Here is a 26,603-nt window from a genome sequence, read left to right as displayed (position 1 = left end):
TTAACCTAGCATGTTTTTTTTGGAATGTGGGAGGAAACCGGAATACCTGGAGAAAACCCACGCATGAACATGAAAGAGAACATGCAAACTCCACACAGAGTGGTCGAGAGTGGAATTGAACCCAGGTCTCCTAGCTGTGAGGTCTGTGCGCTAACCGCTAACCAACCACGATGCAGCGACCCAAATTATTTACAAATAATTTGATTCAAACCCAGTGGTGTCATTAAATAATTTGATATTTTTATATATTTTTTAATTTTTATAGAATTTTATTTTTATAAAAAAATTTATTAAAATTTTTAATTTAATTTTTTTTAAACAAAAAAATCGGACAAATTTTATATAATAGGGCAAAATCAGGCTAATAAGCAAGCCAATAAGTAATAATAGTAATAATCAGAAGAAGAAAAATAATGATAGTAATAACTACGTATAGGCTAATTAATAATATAATAATAATGTTTATTATATAATTGAGCACTGTCCACTGGACAGAATGGTTGCAGAGCTCGAACAGCGGTTTCGCAGTATAGATTGTGTGTACTTTACTTTACTTTACTTTATTTTACTTTAATTTAATAGTGGCTTAAAACAATTTTAACTTTGTTTTTTTTGATTTTTTTTTCAACAAAGCTGTTACGTGGGACAGGACTTAAAACAGGACCCCCCCCCCCCTCGTCGCCCCACCCTAGCTGAAGCGGTGATAAGCTAGCATGTGATGACAAGCTTATGTGATGGGATATCATATCATAATACACACAATATTTTGTTACCTTTGAAAATGTTGATTCATTGACATAAAATTTGACGGAAAAGTAATCGTACTTGGAACAGTTTCATCCCGACTTCGATATCGTGCGATATCTTTCCCGGATACGGTTATCACTCCAAGACATCCAAGTGTTATGACACAACCAAAGTATGATGGATGTCAGAGACGAGGAGTAAAAGAAAATACGGACATTTTTTCACTCTCCTCTGAGCCGCCGCTTCCTGATGGTATCGTTCCAAAGCGGCGCTCCGCCCTTTGTCCTACCTGTCCTCGGGTCCAGACGGAACTTGTCTGCGTCGGGGCCGTGCAGTCTGAAAGAGATCTGTCCGTTAGCGGCGGAGTCCGCGTCTGACGCCGAGACCCTCAGAACAAACATGGCGGGGGGAGAATTCTCCATCAGCGTCTCCGTGTAGATCAACTGCAAGCAAAATCACGTTTCTCACTTTAAACAGGATATATACTTACTGTACTTTTACAGTAATTTTTCATTTATCACTCTCTTATCTGTAAAGTAGGATTCCTTATTAATATACGGAATATTTTCATGTTAAAGCATAGCTATAATTTGTCTTAAACTACACACTCTCTGATTATTTGTGCAGCGTTTTTGTGTCCTTGTTAGACCCCAGTTTGTGTTGCTCTCTGAAGGGAGTAGTTAACAGCATGGTAAGAGATTTTAGTTTTAGTTTAGATTTTTAAATGGCTTTTCTAATCATCTAATAAAATAAAGAATAAGAATAAAAATAAAATACCGAGACAAAAAAAGTTGTACCATAAAGACGTTTTTTTTAAATGAACAAAAATTAATAAAATGAATGAAAAAACAGATGTAATTTTATGAAAATAAAGTCAACGGTTTTTGAACGTTTCAGTTTATGTACGAATGAAAACCAAGTGATCACTGTAAATGTAAAAGACGCTGTCAAAAAAAATTTATTAAAAATCATAACAAGTTTATTTTAGAGTTTATATGTCTTTGTTTTACTGCTCACATTTTTCTGACATTATTTTTTCCATTTTTTGAAAGTGTGCGTACAGCAGCGGCCTCCATGTTGCGTGTTTGGCCTTTTTTAGGGGGGCTTCAACCCTCCTAAAATTTTCTTTATTTAGAGTCCCCCTAAATAATTTGATGTTTAAAAAGTTTTTTTTAAAGATTAAAAAAAAATATTTATTTAATAGGGAAATAGCAGGCTAATAAGCTAGTTTATTTGTTGTTTGGATTTTTGGGGGGGATTTTTTCATATTTTTTTTCATATTTTTTATAGATTAAAAATTTTTTTTTCTTTTTTTTTACAAAAAAAAGTCTCTGACAAAATTTATTTAATAGGGCAAAAGCATGCTAATAAGCTAGTTTATTTGTTTTTTGGGATTTTTTTTGGGGGGGGGTGGTTATGTCTCCTACAATCATTTATATCCTGTGCATCTCCAGCCCCAGCCCTCCTAAAATTTTCATGAGACCCCCTAAATAATTTGATATTTTTTATAGATTCAAAAATTTTTTTTTTATATATTTTGTTTGTTTGTTTTTTTTACAAAAAAAAAGTCTCTGACAAATTTTATTTAATAGGGCAAAAGCATGCTAATAAGCTAGTTTATTTGTTTTTTGGGATTTTTTTTTGTGGGGGGGGGATTTTTTTTATGTCTCCTACAATCATTTATATCCTGTGCATCTCCAGCCCCAGCCCTCCTAAAATTTTCATGAGACCCCCTAAATAATTTTATATTTTTTTAGCTTAAAATTTTTTTTTTATTGATTTTTTTTTTTTTTTACAAAAAAAGGCTCTGACAAATTTTATTTAAAAGGGCAAAAGCAGGCTAATAAGCTTTTTAAGATTTTTTTTTGGGGGGGGGGATTTTTTTATGTCTACTACAATCTCGTAATATTAACTTTGCAAACATTTCAAATGTTTTCTTCAACATTCCAAAGCATGAAGAAGCACAACAAGTCCAAAAACCGACGGTACCTTTACCTGTTCACACTGAGGACTGTTATCGTTGACGTCCAACACGTGCACGTCCACCCTCACTGGGGTCTGGAACTTCCCGTCGGTGGCAGTGATCCTCAACGCGTATCCGTCTGTGGCCTCACGGTCCAGAGGCTCCTTGGCGATCAATCCCCACTCGCCCTCGTCCTGATGGATGATAGCGAACTGGCCCAGCGGGTCTCCATCTGGGTGTGCGATGACAGACAGCGAGCATGAGGAGCAAACACACCACCTGGTCTTTCTTGCTATTTGAATCACGCAACCCACATTCAGGCTGGTGGTGGAATGTTGGATTCCACTGAATTCCATTGAATTACCTCAAATGCCCCGTTGAATGAACCTGAATGTCACAGCTCCATGACAACAAAATTATGTGATATAACATGAATCATCTCCATGTTAAAAAACACTGAGGTGACTATAGGGGTGTTATTGCATGTCAGGAGGGCTCTAATAATGTGTTAAACAGAATTAACCATTGTTTGCATGCTATCCTCATTAAAATATGAAAACCTACAAATGTTTGGGCGGTTTCAGTTCAAGCAGACACTGTTTTTCTTACCTGTGTGATTTTTCTTGACATTTTTTCTTGACTGTGGGATCTTTTGACAAAGATCAGATCAAATTTGATGGTGATTTTATGCAGGAATGTGAGATATTCCAAAAGGTTCAGATACTTTTTCGTACCACTGTACCAGAGTTCCCAATCAGGTTTTTGATAATTGAAAAATGACCCTGATTCGGTGTTTCCATATCTTAATATTTACAGTGGATCCCTGTACATTTGCGATTCAGAATTCGCGAATTTCCACAAATTTCCGCAAATGTCCGCAAATGTCCGCAAATGCCCGCAAATTTACGCAAATTTACGCAATTTTCTGCAAATTCACGCAAATTTATGCAATTTTGCTGATTTTTGTTTAAAAAACAAATATATAAATAATATTCAAAAAAAGAAAAAATAATCAAAATATTTGAAAATGCATAAAAGTATTATATAAAAATAGATATGAATATATACTATACATTATGTACAAAATATTATTTTTTTAAATATAAACAAAATTAAAATGGCATATTAAAAAGATTACAAATTATTTATTATTTATTATTTATTATTTATTATTTATTATTTATTATTTATTATTTATTATTTATTATTTATTATTTATTATTTATTATTTATTATTTATTATTTATTATTTATTATTCAAAATATTTTTTCAGTCAGAAGTAATTTATAAATTGGTGGGGGTTTTTTATTTATAATTTAATTTATAATTTATAAATTTCTGTGGGTCTGACCCCCAAGGCAGCTGTGACCGCAGATGTACCTTATCACCCCCAGTGAATAATAATAATAATAATAGCTTCAATTCACTCTTGACAGAAACTTGAAAATTGCTATATAAAACGGAATCCCTTATTACTATTATTATTATTATTATTATTATTATTATAAATATGTGATAATACAGAGTATATTGTACAGAATACTTGTACCACTGTTTTTAAAAAAAAAACATAATTTGTACATGCTTTTGTGTGTATGCTTCACTGATTATGTTGTTTGTGTGTGGCGATTGTCTGACGGCCACCGAATGCACCATGATTCACTCCCATTTCCATCTGCCATTATCATTCATCAATGGGGAGTGAGAGAAGGGACTTTTATTGCAAATGTTGATCCAAAATCAGTGGAGAACATTTTTTTTAGGGGGGGGCGTCGAGTGAAAATCTGAACCACACCAAAGTCCCCCAACACATCTGATGCTACCTTCAACCTCCCTTTGGAGGGTTTGTGCATTTATGAATATTTTCCGTTTGGACGTGAATCACGCGGCAGCGGCACCGAAACGAGCTTCTCGGTTGTGTAGAATCGCCAACATTTATTATTCATGTAAATTTGCTTCCCCGTTGCTGTACTCAATTAAGGAGAATTGGCTCCGGCAGCAGTAAAGCATCGCTTCTCCGCCGCTATTAGGTCCACTTCCTTAAAGCAGCAAAATTCTTCTTTATTGGAATATAAATGACCTCTTTTGAAGAACAATTGAAAAAGTGCTGTTTGACTTTGTCGCTGGCGGTTTTGAACATTTTTTTATTAACATCACAGACGGAAGCACTTTATTGTGTGCTTTTTAAACTCTCCTTGGGGTGTTTCATTTCCATTTCTTTAATTATTAGCTAGAATGCACAATGACTTCTTTATAAATTCATACTAAACTTTAGGGAGGGAAAAGAAAAAAAAAAAAAAAAAAAAAAGATGCTCCATTTTGTTCCACGGCAAAAAAAAGAAAAACATCCGAGCTTTTCATTTCTGTGTTGAATAATGTATGAATATTTGAATCAATACGCACACCTATGTGTCAGAAGCACATGTCGGGAATGTAAGGTCCACATGAACATGAATATTTTCATAAACACAAATTTTTTACTGCAGTGTGAGAAAAAAAAACATCAACTTCCATCCACACCAGAGGACTTAACAAATGTCTGCTTACATAAAAATACTTTTACATTTTGCAGAATATCAGAAGATGGCAAAAAAGCCCAGGAAATATCATGAATACACAGTAATGTACACACGGTATATATTGTACAGTAATACCTCGTTTATTGACGTTAATTGACACCAGACCGCAACCTTAGTAATTACATTTTTGCCAGATTTCTTATTTCTAAATGGAATATTTTCATAGTAAGAGGATGGAAAACTCATCCATTACCTTCTAGGTAGGATTTTTAACATTATCAGAGCCCTCTTGACATGAGGTAACACCCCTATAGTTACCTTTAGACTCCTATTACCCGAATGACTAAAAATAATAACAGAAAATTAGACAAACCTACATAGGAAACCTGTTTACAACCCTCTAAATATGTTTTTAAACATTATTAGAGCCCTCTAGACATGAGGTAACACCCCTATAGTTGCCCTTAGACTCCTATTACCCAAATTACTAGAAATAATAAGAGAAAACTAGACAAAACTACATAGGAAAGCTGTTTACAACCCTCTAAATATGTTTTTTAAACATTATTAGAGCCCTCTTGACATGAGGTAACACCCCTATAGTTACCTTTAGACACCAATTACCCAAATTACTAGAAATAATAAGAGAAAACTAGACAAAACTACATAGGAAAGCTGTTTACAACCCTCTAAATATGTTTTTTAAACATTATTAGAGCCCTCTTGACATGAGGTAACACCCCTATAGTTACCTTTAGACACCAATTACCCAAATTACTAGAAATAATAAGAGAAAACTAGACAAAACTACATAGGAAAGCTGTTTACAACCCTCTAAATATGTTTTTTTAAACATTATTAGAGCCCTCTTGACATGAGGTAACACCCCTATAGTTACCTTTAGACACCAATTACCCAAATTACTAGAAATAATAAGAGAAAATTAGACAAAACTACATAAAACAAAACTACAAAACCGATTTACAAACTTCTAAATATGTTTTTTAAACATTATTAGAGCCCTCTAGACATGGGGTAACACCCCTATAGTTACCTTTAGACTCGTATTACCAAATTAATAGAAATAATAAGAGAAAAATAGACAAAACTACATAGGAAACTTGTTCATAACCTTCTAATTATGTTTTTGAACATTATTAGAGCCCTCTAGACATGAAGTAACACCCCTATAGTTACCTTTACACTACTATTACCCAAATTACTTTCAATTGATTCAACCGATTAAATTTATTCCAACATAAAACAATGAACATCATTCGTATTCCTACTGACAATTTACTAGTTTAGATTCCCAAAATTTCTTTTTTCTTTCCGTCACCATGTCGCCGTCATAGGATTGTCTGTGAGGATGGGAAAAAAAACGGAACGATGCTGTCTCTCTTCATCATGAGTGACGGGCTTTAGGCTTGTGAAGCATCAGTATGCAGAACACCCCCCCCCCCCAAAAAAAAACAAAAAAAAACCTGCAGGTAGAACTTCATACCATTTTTGCCGTGTTCTATCCGCGGAATGGTGAATAATTCCGATCATGACCTTCCAGTTGCAGGCCGGCAACTTTAATAGCGAGTGTTTGCCTCAGCTTCTGCTTCATCTGACGGCACGGTGACAGCACCTGCTAACACCTAGCATTTATGAATAATTCCGGTGCAAAGATTCCCGACTTACATTTTTCCCAAAACGCTGTTTTGACAGTGAGCTCCTTTAGAACTTGTTGGACTGTCTGCAGGGAAAAATGTAGGATTTGCATTCATTTGTGACTTTCTTGTTGTTGTTGTTAGCTGCAGGGGATGCAATTGGTATTCACTCCGGGTGCGCTTGTCAGCGCGTTCCTCTTTGTGATTAATCGGAGACCAATAAAATCATATCAATCCTCGGTTAGGGCAGATTGACAGAGATTTTCATTTCACCTCATTAACGTTCCCGCAGGTCCCGCTGCGTTGCAAAACTTCAACGGAAGAATGATTGGGATGGAAAACACAACCACATCAGGAAATTAGCTACATTCATTGGATGCAACATTCCGTACCGCTGTAGATACATCATCATACTAATATTTTGCTTGATCAATTATTGTTTTTGATTACCATCTATTGATGTGTTCCAAAAAATACTACATTTTTGTTAATTCTGAATTTTCCGCAAAAAAAATTCCCAATGACAATGAATGGAGAAATTTTGCAAGATTCAAAGCAGCTCATTAAGGACATTCCCACTGACGACTTTCCACTTTAGGTGATAGATTCCCAAAATTCTACATTTTCCATAAACAAGAATTCCCTTTGAACATGTAAATTCCCATTGTTCCTGAAATTTTCCAGATTTTTTTTCCCTTGACCTTGTGAATTCTTTCAACTACCACATTATTCAACCGATTTAATTTATTCCAACATAAAACAATGAAGATCATTCGTATTCCTACTGACAATTTACTAGTTCAGATTCCCAAAATTCCACCTTTTCCATAAACAAGAATTCCCTTTGAACGTGTAAATTCCCATTGTTCCTGAAATTTTCCAGATTTTTTTTCCCTTGACCTTGTGAATTCTTTCAACTACCACATTATTCAACCGATTTAATTTATTCCAACATAAAACAATGAAGATCATTCGTATTCCTACTGACAATTTACTAGTTTAGATTCCCAAAATTCCACATTTTTTCCATAAACAAGAATTCCCTTTGAACGTGTACATTCTTACTACTCCACATTTCCCAACCAATCCAATCCAGTATAACATCGAAATATTCCGATCATTCAGAACACAATGGCTATATTTTCATACATTTCCCAAATTCCCATTGTTCCTGAAATTTTTCCAGAAAAACATTTTCTCTTGACCTTGTGAACAAAATTCCCATTGACAGTGAATGCAGGATTTTTGCAAGATTCAGGACAGCTCATTCAGGATGTTCCCACTGACAACTTTCCACTTTAGGTGATAGATTCCCAAAATTCCACATTTTCCATGAACAAGAATTCCTGTTGAACGTGTACATTCTTACTACTCCACATTTCCCAACCAATCCAAACCAGTGTAGCATCAAAATATTCCGCTGATTCAGAACACAGTGACTATATTTTCATGCATTCCGCAAATTCCCATTGTTCATGAAATTTTCCAGAAATTTTTCCAGAAAAACATTTTCTCTTGACCATGTGAACAAAATTCATTCAGAACACAATGGCTATATTTTCATACATTCCCCAAATTCCCATTGTTCCTGAAATTCTTCTGTGGTGATTCCCAAAATGCCACATTTTCCAGAAAAACAATTCACTTGACCTTGTGAATTCTTTCAACGTCCACATTTCTCAACCAATTCAATCTATTCCAACATAAAACAATGAAGCTCATTTGTATTCGTACTGACAATTTACCAGTTTAGATTCCCAAAATTCCACATTTTCCATAAACAAGAATTCCCTTTGAATGTGTGCATTCTTACTACTACACATTTCCCAACCAATCCAAACCAATATAACATCGAAATATTCCAATCATTCAGAACACGATGGCTATATTTTCATACATTCCGCAAATTCCCACTGTTCCTGAAATTTTCCAGAAAAACATTTCTTTTGGCCATGTGAATTTTTTCAACTACCACATTTCTCAACCGATTCATTCTATTCCAACATAAAACAATGAAGATCATTCGTATTCCCACTGACAATTTACCAGTTGAGATTCCCAAAATTCCAAATTTTCCAGGAAACAAATTTCTTTGAACAGCTAAATGATTATTACCGTCACATTTCTTCACCAACTCAAGCCATTCCCGCACCAAAACATTCAGGCAAATTTTGACATTCCAAAAATTCCGACTTTTCCATGAATTCCGCATTTTAATTGAAATTTTTGAAGCCGTTCAAACCCTTCTATCATCAATCATCATTATAGTATACCGTATAGTATTTTCCACATGTCAAAAATTCCAATTTTACTTGCAATTCCACATTTTCCGTTCAGCCGTCACACGGAATTTCTAGAGAAATTTATCAATAAACTCACCTGTGATGTAACATGTCACGAGGCGGTTCTCCAACGAGAAGTCTGCATCCGTGGTCGTCATGGACACGATGACCTCCCCGGGTCGGCTGTTCTCCACCACCGATCCACGGTACGCATCCTCGGTGAACCTCGGCGGATTATCATTCTCGTCCGTCACCGTCACTTCCACCAGGACACTTGACGACAGCTTGGCGTCACCGCCGTGGTCGGTGGCGAGCACGTAGAATCGGTAGACCCTTGAAGATTCGCAGTCGGCCTCACGGACTGTAACGATCCAACCTGTGTCGCCGTCGATGGAGAACATCTCGGTGATATTGGACGTGGTGTCGTCAAGTAGATCCTCCAGGCTGTAGGTCACCAGACCGTTGGTGTCCGTGTCTGGGTCATTGGCGGTCACCTGGAGATGAAGAAATCGAGAACTCAAAATCGGTTTTTGAAATGTTCTCGATGGGTTTTGTACTTTCGTACCTGGATGACGGTGGTTCCAGCAGGCATGTTCTCCGCCAGGTAGGCCCTGTAAGGGTTTGCATCAAACACAGGCTGGTTGTCATTGACATCCTGGACTTGGATATTGACTGACACCAGCGACGCTACATCGGTTCCATTGTGGTTCCCCTGCGCCAGAACGTCTATCTGGTACCATTTTGTTTTTTCGTGGTCTATGTTCTTCTGAAGAAGCAAAGTCCCGCTTTCCTTGTCCAAACTGAAGACCTTATCTTTATTGCTTTCAACCGTGTTGCCGTTGACCAGACTATAAATGAGCGGCATATCCGATTCCGCTTTCACGGAACCAATCTCCGTACCGACGGGAATGTCCTCAGCGGCTGAGAAGGTGTAGAGCGGTTCTGAGAATTTTGGTAGAGGAACTTCCGGAGGAAGGACTTTAACCTGGACAGGAACGGTGGAGTTATAGAACGGGAGGCTTCCATCACGAGCTTTTACTTTGAAGTTGAAGATCCGGTTCTCCATGCCGACGAGGCTTTCTTTGACGCTAACGACGCCGGTGAACGGGTTGATCTCGATGATGTCCTCCGTTACGTCTTCCGCCTCATCGACCGTGTAGGTGATGTCGGCGTTTTTCCCGTTGTCCGCATCGTAAGCGATGATCTGAATCACGGGCGATCCTTTGTTGACGGTTGACTGAATGGCGACTTGATACTCCGAAGCTTTGAACTGCGGAACGTTGTCGTTATCGTCGGTGAGAATTATCTTCACCGTACAAAAAGCCACTTTCCCGCCGCCGTCTTTCGCCATCACCTTAATAGCGATGACTCTCTGGTCGGGGTTTTCCCGATCTAGCGGTTCGGTCGTAACGATCTGTCCGTTATCGTCAATGGCGAACTTTTCATCTGCGAGCTTGTTAATGATGGTGTAGTCAACGCTTCCGTAGGGACCGTCGTCAGGGTCGATGGCGGCAAGGCGGATCACACGGGTACCAGCTTCGGAGTTCTCCGCTAGTTCGGCTTCGTAGATGTTTTGTTTGAAATAAGGACTGTGTCGGTTGCTGTTTATCATATCGATGTTGACCGGTGCGCTCTTCTGGAAGACGCCGTCGGAGACCGACACCGTCAGGTTGTAGTACGCGTCGAGGTTTTTCCGGCAAACATTCGAGAAGGAGATTATCCCTGAGGATTCGTTTATATTGAAGTACCGACCTTCATTTCCTGAGAGGATTTTATATTTGAGATGATTGGCGTCGCTGACATCGGGATCAGACGCTTGGATTTTGATGACAATATGGCCGCACTTTGCGGTTTCATCCAACGTGGCTTCGAAATGCGAGTTTACAAAATGCGGCGGATTGTCGTTGACGTCGGTGATGTTTAAAAAAACGTAGGCTTCGCCGCTGAGTGGGACGGTTCCGTTGTCCACAACCTTGACTTTCAACTGGAAGTGACTCGTGCTTTCGTGGTCCAGAACCTGTTTGGTGAAGATGAGTCCACTGTGACGGTCTACACCGAAGAACTCTGTTTCGCTGCCTTCTATTCTCACGATCTGGAAAGTCATATCCTGATTTCTACCAGAGTCCAAATCCGAGGCTGAAAGCCGCAGAACCGAGGAACCGACAGGAAGTCCTTCTGTGATATCGGCGGTGTATTTCCTCTGCGAGAAAAACGGCGCATTGTCGTTTACATCTTCGACTTCTACCTCGATTGAAGCCTCGGAAAACGCTCCGGTTACGGAATCAGTCGCTCGTACTGTCAGCACATGAAGAATCTGGCTTTCGTAATCCAGATCGTTAACGACAGTCAGAGCGCCGGTTTTGAAATCGATATGAAAATGTTTTGAGGCGTTTTCCTCCATCAGGTTATAAATCAGACGGTAGCCTTCAGGGTTCCTGGCCTGAACGTGTAAGATGGTTGTGAATGGAGGAACGTTTTCAGGAACCTTCAGTGGATACAAAAGAGTTTGGAAAACCGGGTTTGATCTGTTCCGAACTTGAATACTGAGCTGTGCTTCGGTCATGTGACTTGGCTCGCCCTCATCGATGGCGAGAACCGTTAATACGTACTTATTCAGAACTTCGAAATCAAGAGGTCTTTGCAGGGAAATATCACCGATATCCGGATCAATCCTGAAGAGTCCGTAATCCTCTTCCAGTGAGTACACAACGGATCCGTTTTCGCCCAGATCTTTATCAGTCGCAGTCGCCTGATATAGAACATCTCCTGGTTCCGCGTCTTCGGATATCATCATGGAAAAAGGTAGGTTCAGAAACTGAGGCGGATTGTCGTTAACGTCGTCGATAAATACTTTGACCGAAGCGGTGGCAGTTCTTGGCGGAACCCTGGTATCTCGTAGCATCACCACGATATCGTACACGTCTTTGCGTTCCCGGTCAAAAGGCACCCCTGTAGTTCGCATGATTCCGGAAGTACGGGAAATTTCAAACTTATCCGTTGGGTTCAAAACGGAATACAACAAAGGTTCGTTCAAAGAACAGCCAGTCGGTTTCAGTGCGGCTAACGTTTTGACTTTGTTTAGATTTTCGGAAACGCTAACCGAGTACGTTTTTCGCTCAAATCCGAGACCGCTTTCGGTTACGTTGGTTACGTTCACCCTGACGATAGCCGAGTCCTTCTGAAGACCATCGGAAGCTCGAATAATCAGCTGGTAAAAGTCTTTAAAATCAGTCACATTCCCAACAGTTATGACTCCGGCGGTGGGATGTATGGAAAAACCGTTGTTCAAGTTCCCTTCCGTGATGCTGTACGACACTGACGAGTCGGCGTCATGGGCCGAGACGCGTACCACCTCTGTATCTGGGACCGGCGGGAATATGATAGATTGCTCGTAAGTGGCGGTGGTGAATTGAGGCGGGGAGTCGTTGAGGTCCAGAACTTTTACGATGACCTTGACCGGTTCTTCTGCATGCAGCGACGGTTCCCCGGAGTCCTTCACCTGAACGCTGAAACGATATTCAGTCTCGGTTTCAAAGTCGAGTGGAGCAACTAATGAGATGGTTCCCATGTTGGCGTCGATCTTGAACACTTTCGTGGCTTCTTCTTCCATGATCTGATAGACCAGTAGAGCATTTTCATCTTGGTCTAGATCTGAACCTTGGATCACCAGAGGTGCGTTCAGGTCCTCGAGAACCATGCTACTGATATGTGCTGCCTCGCTTATAAACCCTACGTACTCCCGCCGCCCAAAAACGGGCGCGTTGTCGTTCTCGTCAAAAACGTACACGTAAACAACCGTCATGGACGAAGAACCGGAACTGGTGGAAGCTGAAACCTTCAGCTCGTATGAGGAACACTTCTCAAAGTCAAGGTGCCTTTGAATGGATATCAAACCAGTGTATCGGTTCATATGAAACACTTTGTCCGGATCCCCGCTTTCAATCCCATAATACACCGCGGCAGGGCTGGCGGCAAATATGGTGAGCACCGACGTTCCCAAGTTGCTCAGCTCGCTGATTTCCGCTAAATATTCATCTGATGGAAAAGTAGGCGGGGTGTGGTCCGAGATGTGGATGTAGACGTGGATGGAGCAGATGTCGCTGCGTTGAGGGAAGCCCTGGTCGGTCGCTTTGACTGTGAGGTGGTACTGGTCCTGATGCTGGAGGTCCTCAGGTTTGGAGACAGTGATGGAGCCGAGGACTTGATCTATAGAGAACATGTTGTTGACGTTGCCTGGGGAGGAAATAGATGGAATAGATGAACTCATTTGTGACTGTAAGCTGATAAAATATGTAAGATTAAGCTTTAATAAGCTTAAAAACTGTAAGCTTGAAAAAATTAGACACTTCCTTGTCAGTGTTACACATCCTGTTCATCCACAAAAGCGCTTGTCCTGGAATTTAATTTAATTTTTTTAATTTTGGACATTTAACACCAAAATCAATATTTTATTTATTTATTTAAATATTTTATTTACTTTTACAAATATTTTTTTTTTAAATATTTGTTTTTTATTTGTTTTTTTTAATATTTTTGTTATTTTTTTAAATATTTGGTTTATTTTCTTTATATTTTATTCATTTTTTTTAAATATACATATATATTTTTTAATATTTTATTTTTATTTTTTTTAAGGACTGCTTGCTTTTTGTTAGACAAATTGTCGGGGTTAATTCTGGAGATGATTCGATAAAAAGAGGATATTTATTTTATTTTATTTATATTTTATTTATTTTTTTTAAACATTTTATTTATTTTTTTAAATATTTTATTTATTTTGTTATATTTTATGTATTTTTTTAAGGACTGCTTTTTGTTCGGCAAATGGTCAGGGTTAATTCTGGAGATTATTATTAAAAAAAAGGATATTTGTTTTATTTTGTTTATATTTTATTTCTTTTTAATATATATATATATATTCTTAATAATTTATTTATTTTTAAAATATTTATGAAAATATTTTATGTATTTTTTTTATATTTTATTTATTTTTTTAAGGACTGCTTGCTTTTTGTTAGACAAATTGTCAGGGTTAATTCTGGATATTATTATAAATAAGAGGATATTTGTTTTATTTTCTTTATATTTTATTCATTTATTTAAATATATATATATATATTTTTTTTTATTTTATTCATTTTTTTAAGAACTGCTTGCTTTTTGTGAGACAAATTGTCGGGGTTAATTCCAGAGATGATTAGAAAAAAAGAGGATATTTGTTTTATTTTCTTTATATTTTATTTAATTTTTTAAACATATATATTTTTTAATAATTTATTTATTTTTACAAATATTTTATGTATTTTTTAAATATTTTATTTATTTTTTTAAGGACTGCTTGCTTTTTGTTGTCGTGGTTAATTCCAGAGATTATTATACAAAAAAAAGAATAATGGCGCATCCTTGCTGCATCGACTTTCCACTCTACACTCACTCTATTTTTTCCCATTTAATTCAAAGAAAATGCTGCATCAACAATAATGCCGGCAGAGACGAACGGTCTGTTGAAGAAGTAACGGATAAATCACACGAAGCAGGAAGCTGGTAAGCTGGTGATCACGCGGCGTGCTCTGCTTTGCTCGTAGGTGATCATCCACGTCTCCGGGATAAAAGACAAATCCCTGTGAAGCCGTGGATATTTCTCTAGGATGTTCTGTACGGGGTGCAAATAAAACAATAAAACAACGGAGAGCTGGTCTGAGCCGAGGAAATCCCAAACAGACAATCACAACCGGGGGGGGGGGAATTGAGAAACACTCTCGGGAGTCATCATCGTGTCCTTGAGCACTCGGCTTCAACGGAGCTGTTAAGTACCTGACATTTGATGGCTGCGGCCGTGCGGGTGGGGGTGGCGGGGGTGGGGGGGGTAATGAACGCGAACGTCGAACCGAACTGAGAAACAAATTCTCCTTTCCCGCTTACCGGAATGCAGAGAATAAGCGATGGCGGCGTTGCTGCCGATATCGCCGTCCAGGGCCTTCACCCGTACGACCTCGGAACCCGAGGGAGCCAGGTTGGAGATGGTGGCCTGGTAGCGGGGGCTGAGGAACGCGGGCGCGTGGTCGTTACAGTCCTCCACGTGAACGATCACTTTCACAAAATTCCTTTTTACGGGGATTTCCTGGTCGCGCACCTGAATGCAACATCATGAACAGTGGGGAAAATAATCATTAGATCCACGACTGAGTTTGGGGTAGTAACACAAAAACTAAAATTTCTTAAAATTTATAAAAGTTAAAAATGTGATAATATTAAAAATATTTTTTTAGGAATACCTGGAATATGAAATGATGAAAAATTTTAATTACAAAGATATTTCAATACCTGACCGGGTCATTTTTGACCCACTTATGGAAGGTTGGGGTAGTAACACAAAAACTAAAATTTCTTAAAATTTACGAAAGTTAAAAATGTGAATGGTATGATAGCAAAAACTTGTTTTTTGGGAATACCGGGAATATGAAATGATGAAAAATTTCACCGGATCATTTTTGACCCACTTATGGAAGGTTGGGGTAGTAACACAAAAACTAAAATTTCTTAAAATGTATAAAAAGTAAGTTAAAAATGTGAATGGCATGATATTAAAACATGTTTTTTTGGGAATACCGGGAATATGAAATGATGAAAAATTTTCCTTACGAAGATATTTCAAGAAAACAACCTGACCGGGTCATTTTTGACCCACTTATGGAAGGTTGGGGTAGTAACACAAAAACTAAAATTTCTTAAAATGTATAAAAGGTAAGTTAAAAACGGTATGATAGCAAAAACATGTTTTTTTAGGAATACCTGGAATATGAAATGATGAAAAATTTTCAAGAAAACAACCTGACCGGGTCATTTTTGACCCACTTATGGAAGGTTGGGGTAGTAACATAAAAACTAAAATTTCTTAAAATTTATAAAAGTTAAAAATGCAAATGGCATGATATTAAAAACATATTTTTTTAGGAATACCTGGAATATGAAATGATGAAAAAATTTTATTACAAAGATATTTCAAGAAAACAACCTGACCGGGTCATTTTTGACCCACTTATGGAAGGTTGGGGTAGTAACACAAAAACTAAAATTTCTTAAAATTCATAAAAGCTAATTTAAAAATGTGAATTGCATGATATTAAAAGCATGTTTTTTTAGGAATACCTAGAATATGAAATTATGAAAATTTTTCATTACAAAAATATTTCAAGAAACCAACCTTGACAGGTCATTTTTGACCCACTTATGGAAGGTTGGGGTAGTAACACAAAAACTAAAATTTCTTAAAATTTATAAAAACCAAGTTAAAAATGTGAATGGTATGATATTAAAAACATGTTTTTTTAGGAATACCTAGAATATGAAATTATGAAAAATTTTCATTACAAAAATATTTCAAGAAACCAACCTTGACAGGTCATTTTTGACCCACTTATGGAAGGTTGGAGTAGTAACACAAAAACTAAAATTTCTTAAAATGTATAAAAGCTAATTTAAAAATTTAAATGGTATGATATTAAAAACATGTTTTTTTTTAGGAATACCTGGAATGATGCAAAATTTTCATTACAAAGATATTTCAAGAAAACAACCTGACCGGGTCATTTTTGACTCGACTCATTTCGGACTCATTTATGTGTTTCATGGACATATAACTCATTTATTCCACTATAGTACTTATTCCCGTCACTTTATTTCAGTGTAAACTAATCCTCATTGACATACTACATACTAGATATCCATCGTTACCATGACGATGAGCGTGTGTACAGGGATGGTCTCGTAGTCCAGCTCTTCCGTCGTCACCAAAATGGCGCTTTTTGGGTCCAAGTGGAACAACTTGGTGCTGTGAGGGTGGAGGCTGCTGTGGATGGAGAACACCAACTTGCTGTTGGCGTCGGCGTCCTCCGCCGCCAACTGAAGAACGTCCTTCCACGGCGAAGTGTCCTCGGGGACCCTCACCTTCAATATAGACACATAAAAAAAATAGTTAAATGGCTTTAAAATCATCTTTCATGCAAATTTTTTTTTTTTTATAGTCACATGACAGCCATGTCGGTCACATAAGGACTTGGAGACAAATTTGAACTTGTTTCAAGTCCTCTTACGGGTAAAAAGTCATTTTGTAGTCGACAAAGCCAATAATGAATGTGCTAATATGACAACAAACTGTGCTTTTATTTTGTTAAATGAGGCTCATTGTTGTGTTAAATTGTGCGTAATAATTACAGAAAATGTTTTCAGGCCAGGAAATTGTCTCGCCGGAATAACAACTGAAAGAAATAAAAGGTTGTCAATTATTTGGAACTTGTTATTGTTATGCTACGCTATAATTTGGTTGAGCGTTAACCCTGGCAGCAGGAACGTTCAAGTAGGGGGTCGGAATTACAAAAGGAATATCGAAGATTGGCCGCAGGAAAACCTGGTTGTGGACTATCCGGGTGCATTCCTTAGCTCCATTATTATATATATATATATATATATATATATATTACAGTGAAATAACAGTTTTTGTTATTAATCCATTCCAAAGAGTTCATTTAAAATTTCATTTCAATACAACTTTTCTACCAAGACACAATATAAGTACACTACCGCTGAAAATTTTGGGATCACTTGCAAATTTTTTTTTTTCCAAAGAAAAAATTTTCATGCATTTTACAAAAAAAATTTTTTCATTTCACAAATATTTTTATCCATTAAAAAAAAATGAAAATGAATCAGATGATTTTCAAAGAATGATCTACATTACATTACAAAAGGAAATGAAGGCCTGTATAGTATAAAAAAATAATCATAATAATATATATATATATATATTATATATATTTTTAAATATACATATATATATATTATATTTTTTTAATATATATTATATATATATTGAAATATTTTATATATATTATATATAAAGAAGGATCTATGAAAAAAGTGTGACTTATAGTCTGGAAAATATGGTACATAAATATATTTTAAATATATATATATATATTAATATATATATATTATATATATTTTTAAAAATATATATATAATATATCTGTATATATATATATTTTTAAAATATTTTAAAATTATATTTTTTAATATATATTATATATAAATCTATGAAAAAAGTGCGACTTATAGTCCGGAAAATACGGTACATATATATATATATTATTTTTTTATATATATAAATTATATTTTTTATATATATTTTTTTATATTTTAAAATTATATATTTTTAAAAAAATTTTTTATATCATCTAAAAATCTAAACTAAAACTAAAATTTCTTACCATGCTGTTAACTACTCCCTTCAGAGAGCGGTACAAACTGGGTCTAACAAGGACAGAAAAACGCTGCACAAATATCTGAGAGTGTGTAGTTTAAGACAAAGACGCCTCACAGGTCGTCACCTGGCAGCTGCACTACATAGTAGCCGGACTACTAGTCTCAGACTGGACAAAAACATTCCCAAGTCATTCCAAACTTTGGAGCGGTAGTGTTGTAAATCCAATAAAAGCGTTCCGACATCCATTTGGGATTAAATGTGCTTGCATTGTTTGATCCCTTGCTAAGATGTTGTTCAACATAATGAAACGACTCACTTCCTGGTGAATCGCTGACTCTAAAACTTCCCATTTTCCAGTTTTATCAGTTTTCAGCCTCGGCTAGCGGCTGGTTTTAAGGCCATCCATCTGCTTCCAGGCAGCTTTCCCAAAACCACTTCAGGTTTCTTTCACTTTGTATTTACAGGAAACCTCTAATCCTCCAATTTATTCCCAGATATTGGAAAAGGAGAGCAATCCCCCCCACACACACACACCTCATAAAGGGGCTTGAGAAAGACAGGCCGATGCTCGTTGATGTCCAGCACTCGGATGTAAGCCTGCGTTTGGGAACACACACACACAAAAAACGGAACGGTTAGAAATGAAATCCAATATGGAGGCCGGCGCACACGCAGCGGAGATGGAACGTTATCCGACATCACAGTGGCAGATTATTTTCACCCTGACTCAGCGGTGCCATGAATCAAACCGCATCGGCGGAGTCAGGAAGCTCGTGGTTCTTCCCGCCTCCTTAACGCGAGTTTGGACTCAAAACCAAAGAAGTGTGACGGGAACAAAACAGAACATGAAATTCCCTTTTATGGAATTTCATTTTATGGAATTTGGAGGGGTGGAGGTTTATATTATGATATTTTGAAATGCGATGTTTTGTGTTGTTATTTTATGCTATCCCATTTCATGCTATAGCTATAGCTAACGATATTTTGTGTTATAGCAGTTGCCGCATTTCGAGTTACGGCATTTTGACTACTGAAATCTGGAATTGCTGCATTCCGAGTTCCAGCGGTTTTAGGTTATGGTTGTTTGTGTTATGGAATTTTGAGTTACAACAAGTTCTGAGTTCTGAGTTGAGTTCATGGAGAAAATTCCAGCTCATGGAATTTTTGAGTCACATCAAATTCAGAAAATTCCAGCTCATGGAATTTTGAGTCACATCATATTGCATTGCAAAATTCCAAGTTCATGGATTTTCTGAAATTCAGAAAATTCCAGCTCATCGAATTTTGAGTTACATCAAATTACGTTGCAACATTCTGAGTTCATGGATTTTCTGAAATTCTGAAAATTCCAGGTCATGGAATTTTGAGTTGCAAAATTCTGAGTTCATGGAGAAAATTCCAGCTCATGGAATTTTGAGTCACATCAAATTCACAAAATTCCAGCTCATGGAATTTTGAGTCACATCATATTGCATTGCAAAATTCCAAGTTCATGGATTTTCTGAAATTCTGAAAATTCCAGCCCATGGAATTTTGAGTTACATCAAGTTGCGTTGCAAAATTCTGAGTTAATAGAATTTCAGAAAATTCTGAAAATTCCAGTTCATGGAATTTTGTGTTACATCAAGTTGCGTTGCAAAATTCTGAGTTCATGGATTTTCTGAAATTCTGAAAATTCCAGCTCATGGAATTTTGAGTTACATCAAATTGCGTTGCAAAATTCTGAGTTCATGGATTTTCTGAAAATTCCAGCTCATGGAATTTTGAGTTACATCAAATTGCGTTGCAAAATTCTGAGTTCATGGATTTTCTGAAAATTCCAGCTCATGGAAGTTTGAGTTACATCAAATTGCGTTGCAAAATTCTGATTTCATGTATTTTCTGAAAATTCCAGCTCATGGAATTTTGAGTTACATCAAATTGCGTTGCAAAATTCGGAGTTCATGGATTTTCTGAAAATTCCAGCTCACGGAATTTTGAGTTACATCAAATTACGTTGCAAAATTCCGAGTTCATGGATTTTCTGAAAATTCCAGCTCATGAAATTTTGCGTTACATCAAATTGCGTTGCAAAATTCGGAGTTCATGGATTTTCTGAAAATTCCAGCCAAGTTTGGGATGACTTACATCAAATTGCGTTGCAAAATTTTGAGTTCATAGATTTTCTGAAATCCTGAAAATTCCAGCTCATGGAACTAACCTGCACGGTGGCGCTGTGGTGGCCATCGGTGACCTGCACCGTCAAGTTGTAATTGGAGCGGCGGGCGGCGTCCAGGCGGCGGGCGATGTAGATGGTTCCGGAGTTCCTCTGGATGTCAAAGTCTTTTTCCTCATCACCGCCTGAGGGAAGCAGGCGACATGTTCAGGGAAGCTCTGAAGTTCAGAGCATCTCAGTTTTTTAAGCGTTCAAAATAATTGGACTGGAATTCTTTATGAAATGAGTAATTATTGAAATTATTATTCACGGATTTGATGTGTGTTATGATATGTTATATGTCCATTCTGTCGTCATGGCGACACAACGGATGCTTTCTGGTTGTGAAAATGAAAAATGGTGCAAATGTTCTTCTGAACAAAAAACACGCCTGCAGCCATGTTCTACACGCCCCGCCTCCCCCCACATGCATGTTTCATTAATCACTTTGACCGCCAGTTTGTTTGTTTTCTCCTGCAAACATTTGTCTTTTCCTTCCTCCTGTTCTTCCTCTCTGCCTCCATTTTTTTTTTTTTACCTCCTGCAGGGTCTTTTCGGAACGCCACGCCTGCTGGTCCAGATGGTGTTTATTAAGACGTTCCGCCATTGGTTGTCCATCTTCTGTTCTAAACGTGCATTCTCATGATCAATAAACCATCGAGTCCGCTTCTGTCGGTTCCGCCTTAACGAATAAAGCGAAAGACCGCAGTACTCCAAAGATGGCTGATCCACGCCGGGCTCTTTAATTGATTTACATTCACTCCCCGGAATCGACTTCCTGTTGAGACGCACGTCAGGAAGCCTTTCAGCGACAGCGGGATTGCTCACAAGGGGGGGGGGGGGCAACACACCGACGACTCTTCCAACGGGCGCTAATGCTAATGATTTAGTCTTTAGTCATTTACACGGTCAAGGTTGTCAAGGTTGCGGGTTCTATTCCCTTCCCTCAGGAGCTGGCAATGCAAAAATAACGTCAAGGTTAATGTTTGCGAAGGGAAAAAAACAGCCACGGTGCCAGGGAACAAAAGAGAGATTCATGCAGGAGTTGAACTTATCTCTGCCGACGTTCTTCGGAATATTTATGTGGGTCAGGGTCAGGGAGGCGGGATGCGTTGCACGTTGAACAGACCACCCTTGTCTTAGACCGGATGGATGCACATGGCCAAATATCATATAATACATCCATCTATACATTCTATGGATCATAAAAATATTATCTCCTGGAACATTTTTTTGGAATATTTTTGGTCTCCTGGTGTCGCGCTAGCTAGCCGTCCACACTTCTCGCCTATGCACTCCCGATTTAATAAACTTGGACTTTCTGTTTTGCACAAACGCCAACTCTGCCTCGGTTTCAAACATGGCAACTTGAAACAGTCATGATAGACAAAAGGTGGGCAAACTACGGCCCGGGGGCCACATCCGGTACGCCGAGTGTTTGAATACGGCCCGCTCGTTCTGTCCAAAGTATTTCGTTACAAGCTGGCATCATGGCTTAAGACAACATTTTCATGGTTTTGCTGTTTTATCCATTTCATTATTTCATTAATAATAAAAATGATAATATTAATAATAAATTATTTTATTATTATTACTAATAAAATTATTATTATTGTATTATTATTATTATTATGTGCTTGTGGGCCTTTTTTCAGGAGCACTTTGTAAACAACAGACCACACCAAATAACGAAATTGAGTATTATTATTATTATTATTGTTATTGTTATTGTTATTGTTATTGTTATTGTTATTGTTATTGTTATTGTTATTGTTATTGTTATTGTTATTGTTATTGTTATTGTTATTGTTATGTGCTTGTGTGCCTTTTTTCAGGAGCACTTTTTAACAACAGACCACACCAAATAACGAAATTGAGTATTATTATTATTATTATTATTATTATTATTGTTTTTATTATTATTATTATTATTATTATTATTATGTGCTTGTGTGCCTTTTTTCAGGAGCACTTTGTAAACAACAGACAACATCATATACCAAAATTTATAAATTATTAGTATTTTTTATTACTATTATTTTTTCATTTTATTTTTATTATTATTATTTTATGATTATTATTGTGTGCTTGTGTGCCTTTTTTCAGGAGCACTTTGTAAAGAACAGACCACATCAAATAACAAAATTGATAAATGATTATTATTATTATCATTATTATTATTGTTATTATTATATTTTATCATTATTATTATTGTTATTATTATATTTTCTTATTATTATTATTATTATGTGCTTGTATGCTTTTTTCAGCAGCACTTTGTAAACAAATGAAATAACTACATTGATAAATGATTATACTTATTAATATTATGATGATGATTATTATTATTATTAATGGTTGTTTGTCTATATGTGCCCTGTGATTGGCTGGATTCCACTCAAGGCAAGGCTGTCCCAAAGTTTTTCCACAGAATTCCACAGGTTGAAAAATAAAAGGATGCCATGTTGACCTTTGGCCCAGTTTGACACCAAACATGGCGTCCGCCCATCGGGAGCGTCAGCATGGCCCTCACTTCCATTTCGTCTGTTGCTTTTTTAGCAGACAGAACTCATGGAATTCTGTATTCGTCTGCGGGAGTTAACCCGGAAAAGAGTTGTAAAAGAGCAGCGATAATCATCATGCTTGTGATGCTGGAGAGGAGCGAGGCGGAGCGTCGGGAAGAAGAACACTCGATCATATCAGGAAGAAGAGTGGAGTCCGCTGACACAACAAGACTGGGATGAGCTCTACGCTGATAAGAACCAGTACGGAAGCAACTCCGGTCAGGAAGTGAGTCGGAATTTTTTTTTTTTTTTTTACATTTCGATATTCCTAATACAGAAATGAATTTGAGGTTGAGATTGTGATGTCGAGGTGCGACGTATTTTTTCGGGAAGTCGATTTGGCAAACAAAGAGCAGCAGCCTGAGCGCACGCCGGCATTCCCGGCGGGAAGCGGCAAAGCGTCGCTTCATGCCTTTCACATTCCCAAAGTCAGAAAGTGAATTTCCACATCAACTAAATAAACCTTTGGACTCTTTGAGGCCTTCTTCTAATGTTGCGGATGGTGAAAAGCCGAAGCGCAGGGTGCGCCGGCAAGAGAAGGGGAATGTAAAAAAGGCCGGTCATCCCGCCTGTGGTCATCTGGCAGGTGATGAGAGGCGGAATGCTGCTGATTTATCCTCGCTGATAGAGAACGCCCTGCTGACACCGCGACCCCTTTCTCCTCCTCCTCCTCCTCTTCATCCTCCTCATCCATCACAGTGGAAGCACTTAGGACCATATCATCGCATATCATAACACTCATCTATCACTCTCTTCTCGACCTGCACTTTTACCTTTCTGGCATTTGTATCAATTACCGTATTTTCCGGAATATAAGTCACACTTTTTTTCATAGGTTGGCTGTTCCTGCGACTTATACTCCGGAGCGACTTATATGTAAATTTATATACCGTATTTTCAGGATTATAAGTCGCACTTTTTTTCATAGTTTGGCTGTTCCTGCGACTTATACTCCAGAGCGACTTATATGTAAATTTATATACCATATTTTCCGGGTTATAAGTTGTAATTTTTTTCATAGGTTGGCTGTTCCTGCGACTTATACTCCAGAGCGAATTATATGTAAATTTATATACCGAATTTTCCGGGCGATAACTCGCACTTTTTTTCATAGGTTGGCTGTTCCTGCGACTTATACTCCAGAGCGACTTATATGTAAACTTATATACCGAATTTTCCGGATTAGATAAGTCGCACTTTTTTTTGTAGGTTGGCTGTTCCTGCGACTTATACTCCAGAGCGACTTATATGTAAATTTATATACCGAATTTTCCGGATTATATAAGTCACACTTTTTTTCGTAGGTTGGCTGTTCCTGCGACTTATACTCCAGAGCGACTTTTATGTAAATTTATATATGGAATTTTCAGGATTATAAGTCGCACTTTTTTTCATAGGTTGGCTGTTCCTGCGACTTATACTCCAGAACGACTTATATGTAAATTTATATACCGTATTTTCCAGACTATAAGTAGCATGTTTTTTCATAGGTTGGCTGTTCCTGCAACTTATACTCCAGAGCGACTTATATGTAAATTTATATTCCGTATTTTCCGAGCTATAAGTCACACTTTTTTCATAGGTTGGCTCTTCCTGCAACTTATACTCCAGAGCGACTTATATGTAAATTTATATACCAAATTTTCCGGATTATAAGTCGCAATTTTTTTCATAGGTTGGCTGTTCCTGCGACTTATATATAAATTTATATCCCAAATTTTCCGGACTATGAGTCGCACTTTTTATCATAGGTTGGCTGTTCCTGCGACTTATACTCCAGAGCGACTTATATGTAAATTTATATCCCGTATTTTCAATGCTATATGATTACATTTTTGCCATTGTTTTTTATATTAATGACTTTTTGGTATTTTTTTTCTAATACTGATTCCAATAACTTTTTTGATAACTATCACTTTTTCAAAAGCTGGTTGATGATGTCAAGGGAGTTGGGAGCACAGTCAGCAGTCCTCACCTGTGATGTGGAACCACCTCAGCCGATACGTCTCCGTCATGATGATGCCCACCATGTGCGTCACAGGCTCCGTCTCCATAACGGCGAAAGTAAAATGGGGCTCCTCGAAGGTGATGGGGTCCGTGGAGGGAGGCGGAGGCTCCACCCACTCAATGTCCAGCCTGGCCGTGGACGACTGCGATGGGCTGCCCTGATCCGTAGCTTTTATCTGGAAAGTCATATGAGACTCGTTCAGTGTTCAATGTAGGATTCTGTAACTGTTACATTTGTTCACTTCCTGCTTTCCTAATATAATTTAAGTTTTTTTTAAATAATTTTTAAATTATAATTTTAATTTTAATTTTTTTATTAAAAATATTTCTTAATTGGGGGTAACGGTAATGGTTTAATTTCATTTGAACATGCATCAGATTACAATTGAATGCATCACATAATCAGTTCACAGTTCCACATGTCCAAAAGGAGTAGGAAGAAGCAAAGCTTATTAAATCCTACCCCTCCATCTGGTACTTTTATAATCAGTAACTGTTACATTTGTTCACTTCCTGCTTTCCTAATATAATTTAAGGTTTTTTAATTTTAATTTTTACAATCAGTAACTGTTACATTTGTTAACTTCCTGCTTTCCTAATATTGTTTACGTTTTTTTAATTAATTTTAATTTTTACAATGAGTAACTGTTGCATTTGTTCACTTCCTGCTTTCCTAATATAATTTAAGTTTTTTAATTAATTTAAATTTTTACAATCAGTAACTGTTACATTTGTTCACTTCCTGCTTTCCTAATATAATTTAAGTTTTTTTAATTAATTTAAATTTTTACAATCAGTAACTGTTACATTTGTTCACTTCCTGCTTTCCTAATATAATTTAAGTTTTTTTAATTAATTTAAATTTTGACAATCAGTAACTTTTACATTTGTTCACTTCCTGCTTTCCTAATATAATTTAAGTTTTTTTAATTAATTTAAATTTTTACAATCAGTAACTGTTACATTTGTTCACTTCCTGCTTTCCTAATATAATTTTTATTATAAAGAAATTATATATTTTTTTAAACTTTTAACTATTAAACTATTAATTTTCATTTTTTTTATTTTTATTAAATATTTTTTTATTTTTTGTCACATACCGAAGTACGAGATGCCGTTCGAGCATATTTATTCAAGACTACTTTTCTGCCATTTTTTTTTTTGTCCGATATAACATGATTAAATTTTTATTGTCTCGTTTTGAGGGCATTTTTATGCCATGAAAAAATACTCACTGACTATGACTCCATCCATACAAGACCGACTCTATGTATAGGTGGCTATTTAATAATGAACGGGGTTACCCAACTTTAGCTAACAGGCTAATAACAATAGCAAGTAGAATGAAAGAGGCTTGTTGATCCATGGAGAAGTTTCACCTGTCCCTGCTATTGAAATACTCGACGACT

General features: G+C 36.9%; 1 protein-coding gene across 1 annotated transcript in view; it reads right to left on the bottom strand.

Moving 5' to 3' along the window:
- The window catches only part of fat2 (FAT atypical cadherin 2), an 85,427-nt gene that overhangs the window by 42,717 nt on the left and 16,107 nt on the right, over positions 1–26,603 (bottom strand). The window contains exons 5-13 of the mRNA XM_058058907.2: positions 25,163–25,370; positions 20,630–20,769; positions 18,964–19,026; positions 16,902–17,114; positions 15,090–15,300; positions 9,733–13,400; positions 9,265–9,661; positions 2,743–2,942; positions 1,037–1,190 (exon numbers count right to left, since the gene is read on the bottom strand). Of these exons, the coding sequence (XP_057914890.2) occupies positions 1,037–1,190; positions 2,743–2,942; positions 9,265–9,661; positions 9,733–13,400; positions 15,090–15,300; positions 16,902–17,114; positions 18,964–19,026; positions 20,630–20,769; positions 25,163–25,370 (5,254 nt within the window). The remainder of the gene's footprint in view (positions 1–1,036; positions 1,191–2,742; positions 2,943–9,264; positions 9,662–9,732; positions 13,401–15,089; positions 15,301–16,901; positions 17,115–18,963; positions 19,027–20,629; positions 20,770–25,162; positions 25,371–26,603) is intronic.

Source organism: Doryrhamphus excisus, linkage group LG23 (assembly GCF_037039965.1).
Source record: "Doryrhamphus excisus strain RoL-2023G ecotype Guam linkage group LG23, RoL_Dexc_Guam_v1.1, whole genome shotgun sequence".
NCBI lineage: Eukaryota > Metazoa > Chordata > Actinopteri > Syngnathiformes > Syngnathidae > Doryrhamphus > Doryrhamphus excisus.
Note: the sequence above shows the minus strand (reverse complement) of the source record. Positions and strands in the feature narration are given on the sequence as shown.